The 24,547-nt window shown below is 38.0% G+C and overlaps 1 protein-coding gene across 1 annotated transcript in view; it reads left to right on the forward strand.

The window, feature by feature from the left end:
• The window catches only part of MRPL13 (mitochondrial ribosomal protein L13), a 33,588-nt gene extending 9,278 nt beyond the window's left edge, over nt 1-24,310 (forward strand). The window contains exons 3-7 of the mRNA XM_072410686.1: nt 1,090-1,183; nt 1,671-1,731; nt 6,723-6,809; nt 11,835-11,956; nt 24,171-24,310. Coding sequence (XP_072266787.1) covers nt 1,090-1,183; nt 1,671-1,731; nt 6,723-6,809; nt 11,835-11,956; nt 24,171-24,195 — 389 coding nt within the window. The 3' untranslated portion in view covers nt 24,196-24,310. The remainder of the gene's footprint in view (nt 1-1,089; nt 1,184-1,670; nt 1,732-6,722; nt 6,810-11,834; nt 11,957-24,170) is intronic.
• Nucleotides 24,311-24,547: the final 237 nt, after the last annotated feature.

Raw genomic sequence — 24,547 nt, forward strand, 5'->3', positions numbered from 1 at the left:
AATTATGGAGCAAATGTGCACATCGGAGCGTCTGAGAAAAGTTGGTATCTGCGTGCGTGGAGCAGGTCACTTGAGTGCATTGAAACCAGAGGATCAAAGTAACAGCCAGGCGAGCGGCACTTTCAGAGAAGTTCAGCTATAACAGAACAAGTTTCCTTTAAAACATTTCTATCTTCATTTCAGCTAATGGTTTGTTATCGTACTTTAAACACAATAGAACGTGATACACATCTATTGTATCACAATAGAACGTGATACACATCTCTCAAACTATGTGGTCTGTGTCTCAGAGTTCTGCAGATAACACGCCACTGCATTCAATTCTGGGATCAGAATAGTGGTCTGTGACAGATCTGTACAGTGGAGGGTTAAATTCCCCAGTCTTACTGGTATGATAAGAATGGAGATTGCTAAAAGGCAAATCTGTTCAGTTTGTCCCGGGCAGTTCATCATATTTTACACTATTTATTGTACACTTTTCGGTGTTAAAGTGATTTAAAGGAGAACTTGCAATACATTGCATAGTTTATCAATCGGCATGTTAAGCATAGCTTAAAAAACGTCTGACAAATTCAGGGGAGTATCAGGATGTGAAGGAAGTTTTATGTCCAATTTTTGGGAAGCTGCTCTGCATGCAAGTAAAAAAACAAGCAACTTATGATGAACATGTGTTGAGTTATTCTGATCCAAAGTTCCAACTTCTTTTGGATCCCTGAGCACCAGGTATCATGACTTCCCTGAGCTTGGTGCCATGTGCCCACACTATCCTGTAGCAAAGAGTGGTGCTGACTTCATTACACCAGCTCCGCTCTGTTTCGTCTGAGATCCCTCACCGCTGGGATAGGACCAAGATGGAAAAAGATTCCACAAATTAATGTTTGGTTGTGGCCTGAGGATATTGTAAAAATTTATTTGGGATTAAAAAAAAAAGTATAAAACCTTTCAAGCGGGGGTACTCTGGGGAAAGGGTGCTCAGACTTGGGCTTGAAAGCTATGTCAAGGCTTTCTCTTCAGATAATAAACACTTTATATGTGATCCATTCATTGGCATTCTGTTCTAACAGATTTTGTAATGTCTGTTTGATCCAGGTGACTGCGGAGACCATGTCGTTGTGAAGAACACCAGGCACATCGCCTTCTCTGGGAATAAATGGGAACAAAAAGTTTACTCCTCACACACTGGGTATGTGGCTTATTATTATTCGGCATTCTTTTTCAAGACAGCTTTAGCAGTGGCATAATGTTGGCATAGAATAATAAAATGTACCTGTCACCCAGGACCAGACATTTCGTTGGTCCAAATTGCAAAGTATCCTTTGTCAAAGAAATTATTAATTAAATAAATATCCTCTCTTATCCTTTTTTAATTTGTATAATAAACCTTAGAAACTAGTAACAGACATTCTCTCTTCATTGGCTGTTTTGGTTGACAGTTGGTCACAAAACAAGAATATTTCCAGCAAGCAAGAAACAGAAATGAAAGGCCAACCATAGACTGCTTAAGTAAAGGAAGCGCTTTATCAGTGTTCTTTTATTTTCATAATCAATAAGACAACTGCAAATATTAAAATTAATACAAAAGTCATTTGTGGAAATGTTAAGTATTTCTGTCTAGAAAATGAATGCTTTCAGGGAACAAATATATAACATTCTTTTCTTTTTCTGTCCAGTTATCCCGGAGGTTTTAGACAAGTCACTGCAACTGCACTCCATCGGAAGGATCCGACTGCTGTGAGTAAAACATTGAGGTTCCACAGATTACAGAAAATCTTCAGAAGTACCAGAGGATGGGCATTTATGTAATACCTATTAAGTCTGACACAAAATAATATTAATATTACACAGTGTTTATTTAGCGCCAACATATTGCGCAGCGCTGTACAAAGTCCATAGTTATGTCACTAGCTGTCTCACAAAGGGGCTCACAATCTAATGTCCCTACCATAGTCATATGTCCTTAACACAGTCTATGGGGGGAAGCCAATTAACCTCCCTGCATGTTTTTGGAATGTGGGAGGAAACCGGAGTACCTGGAGTAAACCCTCACAAACATGGGGAGAACCTGCAAACTCCATGCAGATCCTGGCTGAGATCCGAACCTGTCATAAAATGTCATGACGTCAGATGATTCCAGCCTGATATGAATAGTCATGCTCATCTCGGACGAGAATCTGACATATGTACAGAGGTCGCCCAACATTTTTTATGGATCCGATTGTCTTGAACCATGAGCCTTTTAATGATGTCCATAAGCATCCAATGATGAACGCCCACAGTAGAAATGAAGAGAAGAGCACAGCGGAGTGCCACTCACTCATTCTCCCCCTTCCTTCCCCATTGAACAAAAGGGCGCTGTGTGTACAGTGCTCTTTTCTTTATCTTGTCACTCCTTTAACGCTGGAAACAATCATGAAAGATCATTTCCAGCGTCAATAATTAGGCTTACGCTGCTTAAAACTACAAAAACAGAGCCTGGGACTCACCGCTGATTTAGCCTTGGCAGGTCCAGGAAACTAGAATAGATGGAACCCCCCTCCCCTTTTCGCCGCCCTCAAACTACCGCTTAAGAATCGTTACTTTAAAGTAATTTCCAAGATAGAAACAATAAATCTATCAAAATCTGTCGTCTTCAGTAACTCGTTGGAGGAGACAACCGCTAAAAAGAGCTTGTAAATATTCTACTGGTGGCAGTTTAAAAGCATTAACATTTATTTCATATCTTAATGTCTAAGGGTCATTTTTTTTACTTAAAAAAATTCTGAGTATGCCGCAGCCATCACAAGGAATGATCGAGATAGGACACGTGTATCTAAAGTACCATTGATCAAAGTCTACAGGCCAAGCACATTGTTGGATCTGTCAGTTATACTCCACATTGTAGAGGTTTTTTTTTTCCACACCGCCTCATACCCCGGGCTACATCCACCACTTTAATAAATCATTTAGGGATGGTAATATTTTTTTTTTCAGCCAGAGGCAGAAAATGTTCAGATCTTAACAGTTAAGATTTCACCTGCTGCAGCTCACTGAAAAGTGTAAAAGTAAAATTGTTGCCTTTATTGGGTTCTTCTTTCTACTGGAGGTCCAATAAGGGACTCTAGCTGAGAAACTGCTAGTGATGGCATATTGGGACCCTGTGATTTTCATACACAGGGACCTCCTTGCCTTCTATATGTCCAATAAATTTAAGGGTATATTCTAAAAATGATTTTTTACAATTATTAAAAACTCTTTTTAAAGTTAATCATTAGGGACTACCAAAATAAACAACTTCTACTACTCTTAATGAATCTAAAAGTCTTATTTTAAAAAAAATACTGCCAAAAGTAGTATATAGAATACAGAACTGCACCAAATTTTGTATATCCCAATTGGTATATAAATCTGGACCTAAGCTATAATTACAAATGCGCATAGCTGCATGAGAACATACATGTAGCCTCATTGATTCTTCTTTGATATGTTACAATAAATGTACTGATGCAGTAATTCCTATATCATGTCACTTGATCTTCTTGCCATTTTAGAATGCAAACACTAGGTGGCAGTAGAATGCAACATTTTAAAGGTTTGACTGTTCAAGGCTGTAATTGTTTGATGTGATTGATATTTGTTAATTATTCCTTCATACCATCAACCCTATACTAGGTGTCTGATGGTAATCATATTGCTGAACTGTTTTGCTAATTGTAGACATTTATCTAATGTGAAACGCACAAGCTAGCAATAATAGAACAACATTTTTGTGTTGTTGAACACTGTAGAATTGGATAGTAAACTGGGAACACACCAAAGCCTCATTGAAATATTATATAGGTACATAGGGTATGTTTTTTGTAAGATAGAGTACCTTCTATGTGATTATGGTGAAGGCAGAGATGAATGTATACAATGCTAGAATAAGCAGTGTTAGCAATATCTATAGCTGTATTTGTTGTAAATATATATATATATTTACTGTCCAATTCTACAGTGTTCAACAGTATATTTATATATATTTACATATATATATATATATATATATATATATATTGTTGTGGGACAAAAGAATAATATCATGTTTAATCTTCTGCATATTACTGGTCCTTAGATGTGATGGCTGCATTAGTTCTCAAATTTGAGACAAAGTCGCTTGGCATTCCTATATGAAGTTTAGAAGGGAATCCATGGCCCAGAGCACAAATTCCTATAAGAACCACCTAAAGCTCACAATATCGGTGCTATCTGTCTTGGCTGCAGCTCACATTCCTGCCTGCCAGGTAGGTTTATTCAGCCTCCTGACAGCCCGTCCTCGTCTATTATGGAAATTACAATATACAGCGTCTTCTCCCTACTCCCGGGGTGTGAGCCAGGTCTCACCTATGACATTTGTTATCAGGATTAGTAAGACCTAAGAAGATTTTAGGTTGGCTCAGTTTTGCTTGCTTTTTAATGGATGCCTGCAATTTTAATTACAAGTAACTGGTAGAATTAAAAGCCTTGTGTAGTGTTTTTTTTTGCACGGTCATATGATCATGGAAAGCCATGCAGGCAAAAGCATAACCATCTGTAGGGTTATCCATACCCAGTGATTAAAGGTGATTATGAATTCATTGCAAAGCCTAAAGCAGAAGGTCACAGCTTCTCATGGGCCCTCTCTGGGATATGTATAGTAAATGTTCAGAGATTGCTGGTAAACTTAGCTGCTGTATTCAGCTATCTTAAAGCGGACCTAAAATTTTTACTTTACATAAAATAAAGTGGTAGAAAACCTGCGGCGATCAAGACTGAATGGGAGTGCAGAGCCTCCTGGGATACATATGTCATGGATCCTGGGAGGCTGCTCCTTATGCGCATACCCTATGTTGGGCATGCGCAGAAGGGGCATTTTCCTGCAATGAGGGGAAAGAGATGTGGATCTCACGCATGCGCAGTGAGATGGTCTCTCTTTTTTCCCCTTTACAGCAGGCTACAGCGCACTGTGAGTTCGGGTGACGTAGCCAGAAGAAAGAAGAAGACGGACCAAGATGGTAGTGCTGGGCATTTCCCCCGCACGGGGATAGACAAGAATATCTGGACGTCACAGGACCTGAGGACTTCTTCAACGTGATTGGGGGATCTGCGGAATTACAGGTAAGTGTGATATATTTTTTTTTTTCCTTTAATCCAATCAGTGTCACATAAATATTTCTTAAATCCATAATTGGTAATACAAAATCTGAAAATGGAGCAGGTCTCGATAAATGTTTGGAATTACCAATGGGTAGTACAAGTGAGGACTGAACATATAGTGACACAGTTGGACAAGATAGACGTCTGACAATGAGGCGATGTTGGAAGAGTGCTTTGTGTTGAACTCCTCATTCCAGTGATGAAAATCAAAGGGTATGGGTGGACCCCATTGGTATCCTATGTGATCTGTTTCAGATTCTTCCAGGGTAGGATAGATTAGGGTCAATCAATAATTTAATGCTTTTATTGATGTATTTGATAGATGAGATTCATCAATTCATCTTCGTGTCGAAGATATTGGGACTGAAATTGTACTTATACAATGGCACTGAAATTTTACTGGTACATTGACACATTTGTGATAAAGATATTTTTCAGATTTTTACCATATAAATAAATTATGGTTGTAAGAAGGATGTATGTGACACTGTGAATTGATTAGGAAAGGTGCCTTAAAATTGCTTGTTAAGATATTCAGAAGTTATTGTTAAAATAAATTGGATGTGGAACCGATAAATTATAATTATCTGAACACAGAAAGTTTGAGAAAAACTTTTCTGCCGTATTTAGCTTTGTACATGGTGTCAGGTTATAGACGTTGCTGGAGATTTCCTCGAAGCCCAGAAAGATTGCAGAAATAGAATCTGCAGCTGGAAGTTTGACAAGACCAGCAACTGGCAGCTTAACATCTGCAGATCATGAACTCTAAACAAAATGTAATTATCACCATTACACTTACCTAGATCCAAGCCACAAATCATGCCACACTGGAGTTCAGGAAAAATAGGGGGAATTTGAGTATTTGGCCAGTATTTGTAAACTAGAGACTTTTGTAAGGCTTTATACACACACGTTAGATTTTTGTCATTGGAATGGATCTTTCACAATCCTTTCCAATGACAAAAGATTGAAAGAAACATGAACAGACATTGTACATACAGCATCATTCTGCGCTATGGAGAGGGGAGAACGAGCAAGCTGCGCTCTCTCCCCTTCACTTGTATTGCAGTCATTCATGGATTCACATGGACATCTATGCAAATTGCTGTTTGATTTAGCTGCAGAGTATAAAGGTGTCTACACAGCCTGCAGTATTCCAGAGCATTTCACTCTCTTTCTGCGACCATACACACACACACACACTTTTTATACAACTTTATATGACATGCAGGTACAGATTTCTTGCCTACCATTTACATGGCAATTGTTGTGACTTTAAGTCTTATATACACTTTCAAATGTTAAATCAGTTTGATATTTATAGAGCAATAAATATATATATATAAATGTCGATAAGTACATTTACAGAATCAAGAAATTGAGGCTTTGGTGCAAGATCATTTTGTATAAAAGGAAATAACTCCTATCTTCTCTCTTTAGTTAACCCAAATTGCTCTGAAGATCCATTTTCATTTATAAAATGTGTGCTTGTAAAACAAAGATTGAGTGAATGCATTCAGTTTTATTATATAAAAATTAAAGTTAAATCATCTTCATTTTTTCTCTTTCAGATTGTGAAGTTGGCAGTGTATGGAATGTTACCAAAAAATCTATTCCGAAGGACCATGATGCAGAGATTTCATTTATTCCCTGAAGAGGTAAGTGTTTCAGATATACAGAATGCAAGCCCTGGGTACTGAGTACAAATATTATGATGTGCGACACAGAGGTACCTGCCTGCTACTGTTTCATTGCCACAGTCACTGATAATTTTTTATGAAAGCGAGGTGCTATATACAAGTCAATAAATACAATCTGTATTCTCCTAATAATGCTGCAACATCCTGGGCTGAACAAGTTTTCTAGAGACCAGTGTAATACTTTGTGTACTGCCTGATCTGGGAAAGGGCAGGAGATGCTCAATGACACTCTCATAACTTTTATTATAATTGCGGATTGGCAGATTCTCTCTTAACCTCTGCAGGCAATACACATGTTCTTGCATTATACCAGTATTGCATTACATTCTACAGTTGGTGATAGAAAAAAAACATGGTGTTCTTAATGTATAAAGGTTTCCCCCACTGTCTATGTTCTTATATTTCTATATCCCTTGAGTCAACCCCCACCCCTTCTGCTTAGTTACCCTGTACAGTATTCTCCCTAGAAATTTTTTTAAAGTTGGGTGGTAAGAAGCTTTAGGCAGGCAGTGACCCTGTAATGTCACTTAAGATGTCAGTAACCACCCAAAAACAGCCATGTGGTTACTGAAATGTACTTAAAAGTGACCGGTGATGCACAAAAAGGAGCTGGGGAGAACCCTGGTGTATAATGATTTTAATAATTCTGCACAGTTTTGACCACCTGGTTATAAAAGTAATGAAAAGTGTACAATAGTTATGAGGGTGTCATTGAGCATCTCCTGCCCTTTCTTAGATTAGGCAGAACACAAAGTACTACACAGGTCTCTAGAAAACGTGTTCAGCCCAAGATGTTGCAGTAGTTGTAGAAGAATGCAGATTGCACTTACTGACTTGAAGATACCATCTCCTTCTGAGGGATTCAAGTCTCAGCTTGACACAGTAGGCCTGATTTATTAAAGTTCTCCAAGTCTGGAGAGAATACACTTTCATCAGTGAAGCTGGGTGATCCAGCAAACCTGGAATCGATCTGGTCCAGGATTCAAAACATTTGCTAGCAAATAACTCACCCAGCTTCACTGATGAAAGTGTATGCTATCCAGCCTTGGAGAGCTTAATAAATCAGGTCCATTGGGAAAGGATTGGCAACATAAATTGTTCCGTTAATGCATTGGGCTGGGCATTGGGCGGTCAAGTGCTGTTTGGCAAGCTAAAGGCTGGTGAATCAGCAGCACTGATAGCCACATCTAGCAAAGTCTCACAATAGCTCATCCTATTGTAATGTCAGCAGGCACAGCCTACATCAGGGTGACAACACGGCTCTGGATTTCTTAACTGAAATGCCAATTTAGAGATGGCACAATCATGTAAATCCTAGTATCTAGTTCTTGGTTAAGTTTACAAATGTCTACCCCATATAACATGTCCAATAGGGTATTATGTACTGGTAAATTTGAAAATGATTTGACTGCATAGAATATTTCCACATTTTCTCTTTCCTTTTCTGCCTTATTAGATATTGTAAGCCTTATGCAGTCTGGGTGGGAAAAAGGAAACTGGTAAAATCATATCTTCAATGAACCAGCAGAGCAGGGCCCATGAACGGTATTTTCAGCTCGGGCATACAAAATGCTGAGCTGTGGTAAGCATTCATGGAGCCATAGCTAGGACAAAAGTTTACTTCACAAGGGCATTTTTTATGAGTGTGTGTGTGAGTAAGAGACAACTCTCTACTTAAAGATTAGGAAACCCTGTTTCTCTCCAGTTGGACCATACATGGGGTTGAGGAGCTGCTTCCTTCCCCCATGTGACATAGATTCACCAATTCACCGAGCCAAATCCGTCACTCCGCTGCTACAACCAATAGTACTGTTGGGCCCCTCAGGAGTTACTTTTTCTTAGAAGATGGTCTTTGACGCTGGTTGGCTGTATTTTAGTTATGTGTTAGCTCAGGGGTGTCAAACTTAAATACACAGAGGGCCAAAATAAAAACTTAGTTGCAGGCCAAACTTGAAGTTTATTAAAAAAAAAAAAATGAAGTTTTTCCTTCTCATTAGATATAAACCTTTTCATAAGGAGTAATACCAGGAATTGCAGTAGTGGCGCTATTTCAATGCAGTGGCGGGCCAGCTGCAAATCATATTTAGGGGCGAAAAAAAGGACCCTTTGGGGGGGCCAAAAAAAAGATGTTGCGGGACAGATTTGGCACCCGGGCCAGAGTTTTACACCCCTGTGTTAGCCTGTCCCTGACATACAAGATATGATTTTATTTGATGTTTGACACCTACCTTAGTTTACTTTAACGAGCCACAAGGTTAAAAGGGCTTTTGTGACTCAGATATTCCCCTGAAGAAGCAGGTTATTTATGCGAAATGTGTTTAGTATTGTTGAATATTGTAATTCTCAGGGTATAAGAATAGTATGAATATTATTGAGACATTTTATCATGGTAACTTTGTGTTACGATTATATTTAACAGTATAATTTTCTTCACTTTAATGTAACCTTAAGAGTGAGTCACATGCGTCTCCATACCCAAAATTACCAGATTGTTTCTTCAATCCACCCTGGCAGCTGAATCGAGCTGTGAGAAAGTAAAAGAAAGATGGATAAGTGTTGCTGGGCAGGTCCAGATTAAAGTGCGCCTGTTGCTTTTCCTAGCATTAACCAAGCACAAGTTTGATTTGAAGGTCACCAGGAAAAGAATAATTCCTCTTTGAGTTCATAAATTTAAAGTTCACAATTTAAATATGGACGCCTGGTCCGGATATATAAACTTCCTGACTTTAGGAGGAAGTTCCCCTTGTTAATAACTGTCTGAAACTCTCTAATTAGGTGGCTGGGGAAACAGAACAATTTGCTCCCTCTTCACCCAATGATGACTGTATGCATCTCAGAAATTATTCCATTACTCGGTCATAAAAACGAAGCCAATGTTTAATTTTCCTGAATTATTTAATTGCAGTTCAAAACTCTTTTCCTGTTACAGAAGCCTAAACCGTCAGCATTCTGTTCAGTATAAGTTAATGGAATATAGATATTCCTCATATACATACCTTCCACACCGGGATAAAGATTTATTTTTTTTATTAACTGAATGTAATCGAGCCTGAAAATTAAGCCTGAGGCCCTGTAGCTAAAATAAAGATCTTTTCTCTTGTGTTAACACTTTGTACAATTGTACAGAAATTAGATACTTGGCTGCATGTGGCATTCAGTTTTTGGGTCACATGACCAAAACCCAGAATAGGTTAGATACCCATTCTGCCCTGTGGGTGCTGACATTAGAAGTGCTTGTGTTCAACTTCATGAAGTCAGGCTTTGCTGCATTGCAGAATGCTTTTAGTCTAAAAAAAAGAAAATCTACTAACCGAGAGTACAAGAAGCACTGGGTATTTTATTAAACAAGGTAGTCAGAGGTACCCTGGTGATTGCAAAAAGAAGCATATTTCCTGAAACAGTAAATATGAAACAGTCGTTTGAATTTAATATGTTGCAGAAAAAAACACTATAAAAAAAGTTATACCTTTGAACAATGGCTTATCCCATGGAAGTTTTTCTTTTACTGTCTTTGCATGACAGGTATATATGCAGGTAGTCCCCAGGTTACATACAAGGTAGGGACTGTAGGTTTGTTCTTAAGTTGAATTTGTATGCAAGTCCCAACAGGTACAATATTTTAATAAATGCAATTAGGACAGATGTTTGTCTCAACATATTATTAGGCAGTGTGGTGTCAGTTACTGTATAAAATCCTTACTGTGAGTTATTCACAAACAAAATCTTTATGGAGCCTAGACATTTATTAACTTCAGGAGCAAGCTTTTCAAAAAGAAAAACTGCAGAGTTTGTCTTGGTTACCTAAAGACTTACAAGTCTCTGCAGAAAGAACTCGCCACCTTAAGATCACCCACAACCTCAGCTGTGTTTAGGAAAAGATTTCTTCTGCAAGTCATGCAAACCGTCCTCCTCCCCCCTCCAAGCTTCCGAGCAGGGAAGCCCGGTTCATATCTAAGAGGCGTCCATACGTCGGATGTCCTTAACCCGAGGACTACCTGTATGTATATTTTAGATTTGTAATATTGTTCACCAAGGGCCTAGTGAAGTAGGATCTATTGTTAATTAACAGAGAATAGACTAGACAATATTTATTAACAAAGACCTTGTAAACTGTAGTGCGACAAGTGTCTTTTAACACCAATTTTTTTTCTTTATAGTTACAAAACTATAGTTAGAACTTTAACTATACTTCCTGCCAGCTCCACACAGTATTGGTGTTCTCAGTATTGTTCCCAAAATAATAAAATTGGGTAGAGACTTTATTACTTTCCAACTGGGATGAATTATAAATTAAATGGAAACCTTAAAACATCAAATACTTAGCCTTCTCGAATTGCTTCCATAGTAGTTGGTCACATGTTTTAAAGCTGTGGCAGTCCTTGGCATACTTGACCCCATTTTTTCGTTCTGCAAGGATAAGCCGTACTAGTTTTTCTCAACCTTTTTAACATGAAGGGACTCCTGAAAAAAACTGTCAGATCTTCGGGGACCCCCTTCAATAATTACTATGTCCACAACTCACAGTAAATTAGTGTAATGCTCAGCAGGAAGAATGTCTCTTACATTGCTGGCCATTTTGAAGAATGTTACCCTTACAGATAGTCAAAAAGAACATTGGTGTCACTTAATCCGACCCAAGAGGAACAGATTGCTCATTGCTAAAAGAAACCCCCAGCAGCCTCTGGAGGAACCCTGGTTGAGATACTTGCTGATGTTGGGTATTTGCTCATTAATGGCTTGTATCCAGTATGAAGCTTCAGTGGTCCCCAATCTTGTTATGATTACAGATTATGGTCAACTTTCTCTGAACTGTTTTTGGGAAAAAAGTGATTTCTACATCATATGTGTAAATAACCGTACGCTTTATTGCTGAGTTTTGGGGTAAAGCCGCAGGAGCCCCTGTTTCCCTCTTCTGATGAAATATTGCCAAGTACATAGAGGAGATAATTCATGTCTTGGTGTTTTTGTGCCTTTTATTTGTAGGATATCCCTGAAGACATCATGAAGAATATTTTTACTGAAATTAAGCAACCTAGAGTCATTCCCCGACGGTTGGATGAATATTCACAGGAGGAAATTGAGGCTTTCCCAAAACTCTGGATTCCGTACGTATATTTTGTTAACATGGTATTGCACATTCTTTTGGTTTAAAGTACAAAACTGCTTCCTTTAACATGTTTCAGGCAGGACAGACAAATAAGATCAAATAATTGCAAAGTATTCCAAGCTTTCTTGTGATAAAACCCAGTACTGCTAGCCTGCATATTGGTAGGTTGTTTCTAACTAATTCATCAACACATTCTGTCTCTGCTCGGTAGGGATGGAGATCCTCCCTTTAAAGAAAAAATTTAGACTGTAATTAACTATGATATCCTATTATGCAGCCCTTTTTTTTCCTGAAAAAAAAAGTTTGGTTCTTTTATTGTGTAAACTGTAACAGTGAACTGCTCCTGATTGTTGGTTTTGGTCAGGTAAGTTGTATGTAAACCGTAAATTTTGTATCTGCTTTCATTTGTTCCTCTCAAAGCAAATTGTGCATACATGAAAATACTAAATATTAATAAAACTAAGTAAATGCCTGGTGATCCTGCCAATCTCCTTTAGTGATATCTCTTCTTGTTTCACCAAAGCAGCTGCACCCTAGAAAGGTCAGTTTGTGGTTTTTCCTATTTGGGAGATATTGAGTTGTTTGGGCACATTTGGCCTGATTTATTAACGCTTTCCATGGCTGGAGAGGATACACTTTCATCAGTGAAGCTCGGGATTTAAAACATTTGCTAGCAAATGGCTTTGAAGAAATCCATTCCAGGTTTACTGGATAACCTAGCATCACTGATGAAAGTGTATCCACTCCAGCCTTGGAGAGCTTTTATAAATCCGTGCTTCATTCCTGGGACGCACAGAGGGTTCCTGTTTCCTGGAAACCAAAGCTAATGCTGTGCATGCACATCTCAGCTTTTTTTGCCAGAAAAACTGATTGATCAGGCAGGTAGGAGAAATTATTGCAGGGACATCACCTGGAAGTGTAAGTGTAACAGAAAATTAGACTGCAGAGATGGAGACATAATCCTCCCCCTGTACAAAGCATTGGTCAGACTACATCTGGAATATGCAGTCTAGTTTTGGGCACCAGTTCACAAAAAGGACATTGTGGAATTGGGGAGAGTGTAGAGAAGGAATGGAGGAGCTCTGCTATGAAGAGAGATTAGCTGAACTGAATCTATTCTTCCTTGAGAAGAGACGTATAAGGGGGGATATGATCACCCTGTACAAATATATAAATGGTCCATATAGAGAACTCTCTTCCCAATTATTTACTTTGAGATCATTACAAAGAACAAGAGGGCACTCTTTGCGTCTGGAGGAAAAGAAGTTTAAGCTCCGGATAAGGAAGGGATTCTTCACTGTAAGGTCTGTGAAAATGTGGAATCGGCTCCCTCAGGAAGTAGTTTCAGCAACTACTATAGATTGCTTTAAGAAAAAGCTGAATGATTTCTAGAAGCACAGAATATAACTGGGTATGAAGGCTTTAAAGTAAAGATAACCGAGACTGTTAATCCAGGGAACATCCGATTGCCTCATGGAATCAGGAATCAGGAAAATTGTACCAGGGTTTTTTTTTTTGCCTTTCCTTGGATCATCTATGTTTTATAGGCTTTTATATCCCTAGTGGTTGAACTTGATGGATTTATATATTTTTTTCAATCTAACATACTACGTAACTTTAATGCCGCTTTAAATATAAAAAAGATTTATCCAGGACTGGCCAGCCCAGCAAATTCAGCACAAGAGTTTTTCAATTAATGCTAAAAATTAAACTGAAATTCTCGGGTAACCCTAGCAATAGTTCACTTCCCTGGAAGTTAGATTTCCACTTACTCCTAGCATGACCATGGCAAGTCAAGGTGCAAGTGATTTACCTGTAATTTGAGTATTCACTAAGCAGTACACAGTAAAGAATGCCAGCTCCATCCCTGGTGCCAGCAGTAGTTCCTTCATAAAGCCACACTTGAGCTTGTCATGGTTGTACCACACACAGGGGAAAATATGCCCTCCACCCACAGCTCATAATCAGTTTAGGGTTTAGTCAATGTTTTGCAGCAAGTTCCTAGTTACATCTTCTTACTGCAGCAAGTGTTGGCAGTATAGTGACTGTACCCCCTCTCACAGTCTAATATTGGACTCCGTGGCTCAGGCATTCAGAACATGCTTATAACTCTAGAAGAGTGAATCAGATTGTTCTGCTCTAAGCCCTTGTCTTTTAAGTTTTTTGTGTTTTCTTTGTGTCCGCTTGCTGGTAATGATCTCCTACGTAATAAACCTTTCTAGTATGAGAAATCTCTGACATTTGAAACGCAGCCACTCTGTGAGCTGAGCGCTGACCACATTGTGAAGTTAATCCCTTCAATTTAATTCTTTTTATGCCTTTTTCTCCCTCTTTATGCATACTAAACTCCTTTGTGGTTTCTCATTGAAGCTTTCCGGTCTGAAATGTGCTCCTGGTTTAAAGACATCTTTACATTGTACACCATGTGTTCCTAAGGGCTTTTTTATTCAGTCGGCTGTGCTAATATTAAAGGAGAATATTACATACAACACTTTATTCCAGCAATCCATTTCTATTTATTGAATAAACTTTCAATTTGTTTAGAAAGAGCTAAGCAGTGATAAAAGAATGCTTTGATGTGTGATGAAACTAACCAGGAGTCCTCATAATAAGTCGGACGCTCGGTCACGCCTACCCTAGAAGGCTGGCTGGCCGGTCCTTTTATAAGTGGAAACCATTGTCTGACCATTGAAGAGAGGCAGCCATGCTTGGCATGTGTTCTGATCTATTAGAAATTCACACAATAGTTTATCACTGAATAAGTTCTGTCTTTTGTCTGCTTTTCATAACCTTGGCCTAGAACTTCATATGTACTTGGAGGTGTTCAGAAGTATGAAATGCTCAGAAAAACGCACAGGAATTCCCTCACAGGCCATTTCCAACTTCTTTCTTCATTTTCTCTTGGCAGTCTTCGATCATCTTGATTGTCCAAGCAGGGATGACAAAACTTTTGCGCAAACGTGCAGGAGGTCATTCGTGTGTGTGTGTGTGTGTGTATGTATATATATATATATATATATATATATATATATATATATATATATATATAATAATTTTCTGTACAGGTGTGACCAGACAGGCCTTTTTTGCAGAAGAGACAGCAATGTACCTTTTGCAATAAATTAAACTTATCTGCCCGATTGCAAATTTTTTATTTACACTCGTCTGTCCTAGCTCTATCAACTGCATAGCCGTCTTCATCCAGTGCTTTTACATGTGTCAGATCTTTGGCCATTTTGTACATTTTGTTCATGTAACCAGGTAACTCTCCAGAGGAGTTAATTTAGACCTGGGAGCCCCAGGGGATGGCTGGATACTTGAATCCTACACTGAGCATGCAAACAGGCAGATAAGTATGTTTTATTGATGAAGGGACATCACCTGTCACTTCTGCAATAAACACCCTGCTTGCAATGTTTAAATTCAGAATTGTAGTTCTGCTTTGAAGCTTGTTTGGTTTTAATAAAATTAAGGATGAAAATCCAAGTACTATACATTAGGATGGATTTTACTTCTCCCAGATCACTTAAGTATTCTACACCCATATGCCCGTCTTGAGATAAGTATGAGTTCTTTATTTTGTCAGGCCATTGTTAGTAGTATAAAAAGGAAGGACAATTCAAAATTCTTCAATTGAGCGGAGAATAGGTGGTGAGGAGATCCTCTAATGGGGACCCATGTTCTAGAGACAGCTGTTCCCGTCACATTGGTGACACTCCCTCTTGTTTTCTGTTGTGTCTCTGGTACAGAAAGATAAAAAAATTACCCCCATAAAAACCAAAAATACTATTTAACTGTTTCCTTCCTTATCTAAAGCTCGCTTTAGGTATTTTAAAGCAAAGCCATCTTTTCTTTGTGCATTACAGTTGCATTGCAAATGTCTCCATCTTGGCCTCTATTTAGATCTCCAGTAGACATGACACTAACTGACATCTGTAACCATTATCATCAGAGGCGTACGTTCAATGTAACTTTTTTGGGAAACCAATAATTCTTTAGGTTTAAATTTACTTTAATCAGCAATGTATTTTCCTCAAATATAAAATAAATATTGGGAGAATACTGGGGTAGAACAGAAAGTATCTGACCCTTTCTCTGACCTCCAAGGATGACTGGGCGCACTTTTAGCCCCTCCAATAAACTGATTTCATGTTAGTTATCTGCTTTTCTTTGAAAGCCTTTCTGCTAATGTCCTAATTGGCTTCTGTATCCAATCCATTACATGTTCTTCTCACCTGGATAATAGTGCTGGATTGAAGGACAGGTAATTATGATAATTGTAACAAACGGGGCTAGAAGTAAAGGTTTGGGGTAGTTTAGATCAGAGAGGTTTCCAGTCATGCTCTTCATCTGTAATTTGTAAAGCTTTAGAAAAACAACTCTTATCCTATTTCCACTCTCAAATATTTTTACAGCCCTTGATTATAGGGCAATCTGCTATAGTCTGACTTGAAAGCTAAAAGCTGATGATGGATCAGTAGTCTAGTTTGGGTAAACATGGAAAATTTCCTGTAAGGTCTTTTGGTAATGAACTGGAGTCTTCAATGGACAAACTTTGAGCTTCTACAGCTGTTTGTGTACCAACCGTTGTCTGGAGCCCAAAAACCAAAGGACAAGCCAACACCTGTGACCCTACAAAGCAGTCATAACTTCTAAGCAACTTTAAACATACTTAGGTATTGTAATGTGAGAAAATGGTCTTTCTGACCTTAACAACCGCTAGTTACCTGGCTGTAATTTTACAAATAAATGGTCTTCAGTGGCCATAGCTAATCATCAAAGAGTTTGTTAGGATGAAAGCACCACTGCTATTTTGAATTCCTTCAAAATGGTGTTGAGGGATTAAAGTGAAGGCTCGGTAGAGGACACCTGAGTTTCCCCTACATCAAATCATTATTTTGTGGAGCTAGTTTTGTGCACAGGGATAGAGTGGGCAAGGTTTAATATGCAGGTTAAGGTTTTAAAACAATTCTGTTTTACCAGCATACCAGCAAACACCTAACATCAATGATACTGTTGCCAATTTGTTTTCTTTTTGTTTATTTTTTTCTCACCTCCTTCATTTTATATATGTATATATACCGTATATAAATATATATATATGTGTGTGTGTGTGTGTTAGGGGGCAGGGGTAACTTAGGACTTCTTGTTATTTCACTACGTTTTTTCCCATTTGCAGGAAACTGCTTTAAAAACTCTACACTGGCCCTTAACTGGTAGTTTTTTAACATTAACATTCAAACTCATTGCAAATTCTTAATTGTCCTGCAGTGTGTGTTCTCTGCATAACACTGCAGAAAACATTTCTGATAAAAGGGAAAGGTCTTATGGATGTTAGCAGATCACGTGAAAGGTTTCCTCTTCCCAGCACATTATATTTTCTATTGATTAGGATACATGAGATTTTGTTTGCTTTGCTGGCCTTGATCAGAGGGTGGTGAGCTTTGGAATGAGCTTCACAAATTGCCCTAAATAAAATTGCAGGGAGTTGAAGTTCCATGGGAAATAAGTTCTTAGGAGTGGTAGAATTGTGAACATGTATGATGTGCACTGTTGGGCAAAGGTGCAGATGGGGTAAAGGGATGAGGAGGGGTAGCTGTGGGTGCAGATGGGAATATAGCCAATATCCAGGTGTATTGCATCTAAAATAAGAAGCAGCTCTAGCTCCAAGTGGTGTTACAGAGCTCAGGTCTTTGCTATACCTTGCTCATGAGGTCTGCAATTGTCATTTTTTATCTTCTTACATGGTGTACTTCTGCTGTTACATCGGTGCACCTCTGTCCACACAGCTTTGCAGCTATGACTTCCTTCACAGATATACAGGAAATAGTCCTCCAAATTTTCCTACAACGAAGGACCATTTGCTGCAAATACCAGACCTGAACACAAAATAAACCTTCTCCACTGGAAAAGGTTTTTGTAGAAAAGCAGTTATAGTGGTCTATTTATTTTCATACAAGATTCACACACACAATTCACACATTTGTAATTGAATATAATCAGAAAAATAGAAAAATGTTTTTTTAAAAGACCATAGAGACCACTAAAAGTTTTAGTGATTTATATAAAATCTGCAATGCGTGCATTTTCCTTATTTATTCATTTACATTCCACCAATAACTAGGTTCCTGTTTTGACAAAACTCCAATGGTACTTTTAATTTTCTTTTTCACAGTTAAATAGCATCACTTCTCTGTCACTTTGACATGCCGGCAGATTTAATAAGCATATTCCGGCTTCTCATATGAATCTGACAAGACTGACATTCGCTAAAAGTTCACAATAATAGAAAACAAAATGTTCAATGTAAAACGTGGTTTGTATTTTCTGTTTGAAAATATCTGCTGATCCTGCCATCGTTTTAAGTGTTTTTCTGTCATGCAGAAAAAAGAAGAATGTTGTCACTGTGTAAAACTTTCTTCTTCGATGGCAGTCACCACTGGTCACATTTATCTTTTACCCCAGACTTTGTACTGGTGGCATGGCACTGACCCCATTGTTTGAGGGTACTGGGCATGGTCCTACAAGGGTGCCTTCTTCTATATCTCTGTTGGTGCTGTGTGACTAAGAGCACAGTCCCTCTCATGATGGTACAGGGACCATGAAGAAGAAATCCAGCACCTTAAAGAGGCAGGGGAGCAAATTCTTGAATGGTTTTGGCTACAGATGGTAAAGTTTTGTTGGGAATAAAACTTTATTTACGTAGAATCTTTATACTTTACAAAGATTTAGGCTCATTTATTTGCAGATACTTGCCTAAACCCTTTCACTTCATCTTCATAGGTAATGTTAGGAGATCAAGGATTTAGTTGTCTGCCCTCTGTCCTGAAGCTTGTAGCTTCTCTTTAGCTGTGCAGCCTGAGATGTATCTTTTTCTGCATCCCCAGCACATACTCTGAGTCTGTGCACATCTAAAGGGGATTTTAGGCGCAGATTAGTTCTTTTTTCTGTCACCTGTTGCAAGCATACACTTCCTATTAAGTTCTTCCCAAGATAAATGTTATTAAAAATATCCAGCATGGAGACTGAGAGTCCCACGTTGTGACTGCAGGATATGTGCAGATTCAGGGATTTATGAGCAATGATCTCTTCAAATTATTCCTTAAGAAACGGTTAGGTGGTTTATCTCTCCGGCATCTAACAGGCTGAAATAACAGCTTTAGGTGCACTGATCCAATAAATAGAATATAAAAAAATTGTCGTTTGAGGTTTTCTAAACCACAAAATTGACTTTCCAATATCCACTGGGTTCCAGCCAAGGAAAGGTTAATAACACCTCAATTCTGACATTTACTTCTCTCCCCATAGCCCTAACAGAGTTCAAATAACGAAATTCTTTTCTGTCGCATTGAGGAAATTCCCAAAAAATTCCCATTTTCAATTTTGTGAATCACATTTCAGTTCTTTAGACTTCATCTCGCTGATTGTGTGTTTTGGAAGAGCTCCCACGTAGACGGGTCAGTCTATGAGTGCTATTATAACACATGGTCGGTCAGCTGGAGAGAACGCTCATGGGGAGTATTTTTGGTTTATTTTAATACAGATTTCCTCAGTATATCACTCCAGTGACTTGAAACTCTGCATGTGATTATGAGTAAAGCTTCTTTGCTTATACTGGAACATAAATCTGTTCATTATCGTCCATGTTCCAGAATATATATGGATCAAATCACCTGATCTATGGTTTATTCCTAAATAAATCATTACATGGTCATCTTAAAAAAAGTAAGCTTATTTGCTCTGTATAAATCAGAGCACATTCACTATACCTCGCAAACTTGGTGAATATCACTTGACTGGAGCAGATTTTTCTAATTCCCAGCTGTTAGCAAATTGTTTTACTCATATTTGATGGTAAACATCTTTTGGCTTGCACTGTCCTACTATCATCCTCCTAACCACCTAGACGTAGTTTCCAAGCCAAACAGCCTCATCCCTAAGGCCCCATAAATTTTTGTTGCACAGTGGGCCCATCTTACAAATACAATTAGTTAAAATTTTTGCAAATGTGGAGCAGCCTGAAATCCAGATTCTGCAAGGTCTTCATCTATTAAATCAGTGTTTTTCTATGTTTTTACCACGAGGGAACCCTTGAAATAACTTTGGGGTCATCAGGGAACCCCTGTTATAAATACTACACAGCTCACAGTAGCATGGTGGTTAATGGGAAGAATGTCACCATAAACAGATAGCCAAAAAAATCATTGTTGTCACCTAAACCGACATGGATGTCGAAGTAGCTCGTTTCTAAGGAACCTTGGTTGAGAAACACACATTAAATATTAGGATTATACAGTGTTCATGCAAGTGGCCAAGGGTGGTCTGCTTGAGACCGAGTGCATGGGTAGTTATGTAAAGCACTCTGACTACCCTCCCACCTGCAATGGTCTACCTGCATTATGAAAAAAAGTAAATAAACTGAGTTATGATATTGCTTGGTATACAATAAGGTATGTATTAGAAAACAGTGTTTATGTGAATATTTAAATAGCATGTTGATAAGGAAGGGTAACAAGGAAATGTAAAATATTAGATTAAACTTTTTCAGCTTTAATGTACATAAAAAGAGAATTTAATTTTACATATAAATGAGCACACCACCGACAGAAAAAATTGAAACCTAGGGTAACAATTAACACTACTGTCTGGGTATAGGGATAATGACAAAAAGAAAAGCATGCATATAAAATATTGAGAGTCATGTTAAACATTTACCTTGAAAATTAAGAGCAACCTCCTGTAGTATTATGACCATACTTGCCATGATAAAACCTTTTACAAACCATCCATACTGCCTGATATTCTGTAAATTCTTATTGGCCATTGAGGCTGCCTATCAAAGTATTGGCCAGTCTTAAAGAATGTTGGAGCTTTGCCTATCAGAAAGCCTGAGGTTTGGCCGTGGCCTGAATGTTTGTTGCAGCTATAGGTATCATACTTTACAGCCTCGGCACCTCTTTTATCCTACTACCTAGCAATAGGGCCTCTTTTAGGTAAATGTTGCATAAAATTCATTGAAATGTAACTGAAAAATTACTACACTTTCCCTTAGGTTAAGTATAGCTCTAAATTATTGTGCTGCTTTCAGCCTAATTGTGTTACCACATTTATATCTGGGCCAGGTGCTTCATATACTTGGTGTAATATAAGAAGCCATCTCCATCTCTGCTGTGAAAATGATTGATGCAATAAACCATATGTGTTTTATTAGAGAAGTAAAATGTTATCATTTGTTTCACTTTAAGAGGCTGGAATATAACACTTTAATAAGCCTGGGCTGAAATTCAGTAGCTGCCAACATCTCCACTGAACTGCCAACATCTCCACTGAACTGCCAACATCTCCACTCAACTGTGTTCTCCATTAAGCAGATTGTCGGTCTGGTAGGGGAAGAGACGCTCAATCCCTCAAGGCATTGCAGTGCTGAAAAGACTGGTAGTGGCTGGAGCATGCTCAGATTAATAATATTCATCAGCTTTTTATACCCAAATATTATTTTAGGTTGAAGAATTCCTCAAAATGAGACTAAACAACTTTTTACCCATGTTGCTATCTTTATTGTAAGTTTATCTAAATATAAAAATACAAATTCAGGGGGGAGAAAGTTTTAACTGGCTTTTTCTGTGCAAAAAGCCTAAAAAAGTATCACTGGGATATGGTATTAGAAGGGTTGCAAGACATTATTATCACTTCAGCCCTTGAGCTATATTAGTGATCAGGGCTTGCCAACTCCAAGTGTGTAGTTGGTGTCTTCTTTCAATTTTTTCCTAACATTTAATTTTTTCTGTTACTGTATTTGTATCTAACAAACACAGTATGAAAGCGGTAAACAATGGCACGTTCTAGTTGTAGTGTCTTCCGGACTCATCTCCTTTTTTAATCAACTGAACCTCCAGCCTGCATGTGATCATTTGTAAAGCTGATGTAGCAATCACATGATTCGGAATCGCTCCAATTAGTTCTTGGTCATAATTGCAGATTGGAGCTTTCTATAGCCAGTAATAAATCCACCATGCACTCTTTGGGCTCCATTTATAAAACAGGAAAGCTGACATTCCTTCAAACATTCACTTCTGGTAATCCGTTACTGCCATTGAAACACATAGGACCTTATTTATTCAAGCTCTCCAAGGCTGGAGACAACAACAACCTGAAATGGATTAAAAACATTTGCTAACAAATGGCTAACAACTTTTAGCAAATCCGTTACAGGTTTGCTGGATAACCCAGCTTCACTTCAAGTGTATCCTCTCCAGCCTTGAAGAGCTTTAAAAAATCAGGCCTAAGGACTTCCTACCAAGTAATGTTTGAAGAAATGTGAGATCCCCTGTTTTATAAATAAAGCCTTAAGTGTTGGCTGGTGGCTCAAAAGTTAAGAAACTTTTTACAGTATTGTGTTGGAAAAGTTCATGTGTGGAGTGTGGATGGGAAGGTTTATTACCTGCATATTTCTCTTGGGTATTTTCACCCTTCTCTAAAAAGATCAATAGTTTCTCACAATGCCAATATTCATTCAATTTCAACAAGCCTTCAAAATCAGAAAAACTTACCACAAACACTTTATTCCTTCTGAATTAATTTTAACATAAACTGTTTGTGGTAGATTTCATTTATATGCCTGGCATTGTTTTTTTTACCTCCAATGTTTCTCTTTATTGATAACATTATTATAACTTCCTATTTATTTCAATTGATCCTTATGATTGATCAATTATAATAAAAATTTGTGACTTGCTAACAGCCAACTAAATTCTACAGCGAGATGAGGACTCATTTTGAGTCCTTTAAATCCAAAGTTCCATCCCTGGGATTAGTCTGTCAGTGTGGTGTCAATAAGATATGTGTGCATTACAATCATGGAGCCCACCAACCTGGTTTGACCTTATGGGATTTGCAGCATTAGACACGTAGCCATTGTGGTTAGTCTTTGTACAGAATACGGATCTGTCAGCAGCCTGTCTTCCCCCTATTTTGTAGGATTCATCAGGACTGAAACCACCTACAAGGAAGCTGGATCTACTGGGCCATCTGTCTTACCAAGCATAATTTTGTTTTACTTTGGATTCAAGTGGAAACTTTTTTTTAAATACATAATTTGTATCTCAGCAGCCATCCTACATTACCAGAAGCAGTTTCTCTGACTCTTCATATGTAATAAATATCAAGCACTGTTCCTGGAAGGAAACAGACAACTTTAACGTTCAATCATCATTTTGCCACCTAATGCCAAATCCTCTCTGTCAACAATACATTCGGCTTCATCGTATCTCATTCCTCCAGAGAGGTTTTATAAATTCCAGAAAATAATTAACATGATTTTTTTCTTTTGGAGTATTAAGTAGCTTGTGGGTTTACCTTGGCAGAAGACGCATTTCCCTTGGTAATTGTAGCCCTGATTGTTCTTCTAATGTGAAGTAGAGAATAATAAGGGGATTTTCTTTATTTGCAATGCACTCAGATACATGGCAATTCAAAGAGGTTTCTTTTTTCTGTGTATTTTTTTTTTATTAAAAAAAAATGTAATGGATTGTGTGTAAAGCTACTTTTTGTATGCAGTAGGGAAGATCAGAACCTCTCTCAATGTTTTGCCAAGGTGTTCTCCTTCTCTTTTTGCCCTGATGATCAATATCTTTGAAATTGATAAGAAATCCAAAATGTAATTTAGGTTATTAGAGCATTTATCATCTCTTCAACAGTTAGATTATTTTTACAGCCATTAATACATGAAGTCTAGTATTTTCCCCAGAATTGTTTTAGGCTGGGTGGGAAGAAGCTGAAGGCGGGTGGTGACCTCTGTATTGTGACCAAACTAATCAGTAACCACCCAAAAAACAGCCAGGTGGTTGCTAAAAAGTGCTGAGTGGTGCTGGACTGTAGAGAACACTAAGATCTGTCTTTATACTGATTTGTCCCACATGGGCATGAAATCAGGCTTATAGTGGGTGTACTTTTCATGTTGACACTGTTGGTACCCACCATACATCTTCCTAACCCACCTAACAACATAGAGAAGTATAGAGGAAGCAACTGTTGCAATATTGAAAGTTTGACTTCTTCCAGACTGAGAAATGGCTACACAAAGGAACAGTATTGTAGTAAAAATAATGGAAACATTTGTCTTTATTAGAATATTACCTTTTTTTTACTGATTTTTAGTTATCTACATCCATCTCTTTAATTTACTAATGTTCTCTTCTGTTCTTTATTTGCAGGAGTCTGGACTACTTGCCCAAATAGCTTGGACGTCACTGCCACCATCTTGGATTTATGTCTGTATAAATGCCTTGGTAGAGGTCAACTGGGATTACACAGAGGCCAGGAATTAAATAAATTAAGTCTTTTTTTTATGGAATATGTGTTTGTTTTCTATTTCACAATAAATACCGTACAGGTACTGCTTTCTCATCCTGTCAGTGATCATGAAATATGCACATAATAGGTGAACTTCTTCCTTGTAAACTGCACTGATTTTGAGAAATATCTGAATTAAAAGTAGAACCCCAGCTCAGACTAGTTTTTTCTTTTCGTGTTATATTCCTAATTAATGTATTCCTAAAGCGGAACTAAACTAAAAACAAAAACAAAAAAA

This window comes from Pyxicephalus adspersus, chromosome 5 (genome assembly GCF_032062135.1).
Source record: "Pyxicephalus adspersus chromosome 5, UCB_Pads_2.0, whole genome shotgun sequence".
Classification (NCBI taxonomy): domain Eukaryota; kingdom Metazoa; phylum Chordata; class Amphibia; order Anura; family Pyxicephalidae; genus Pyxicephalus; species Pyxicephalus adspersus.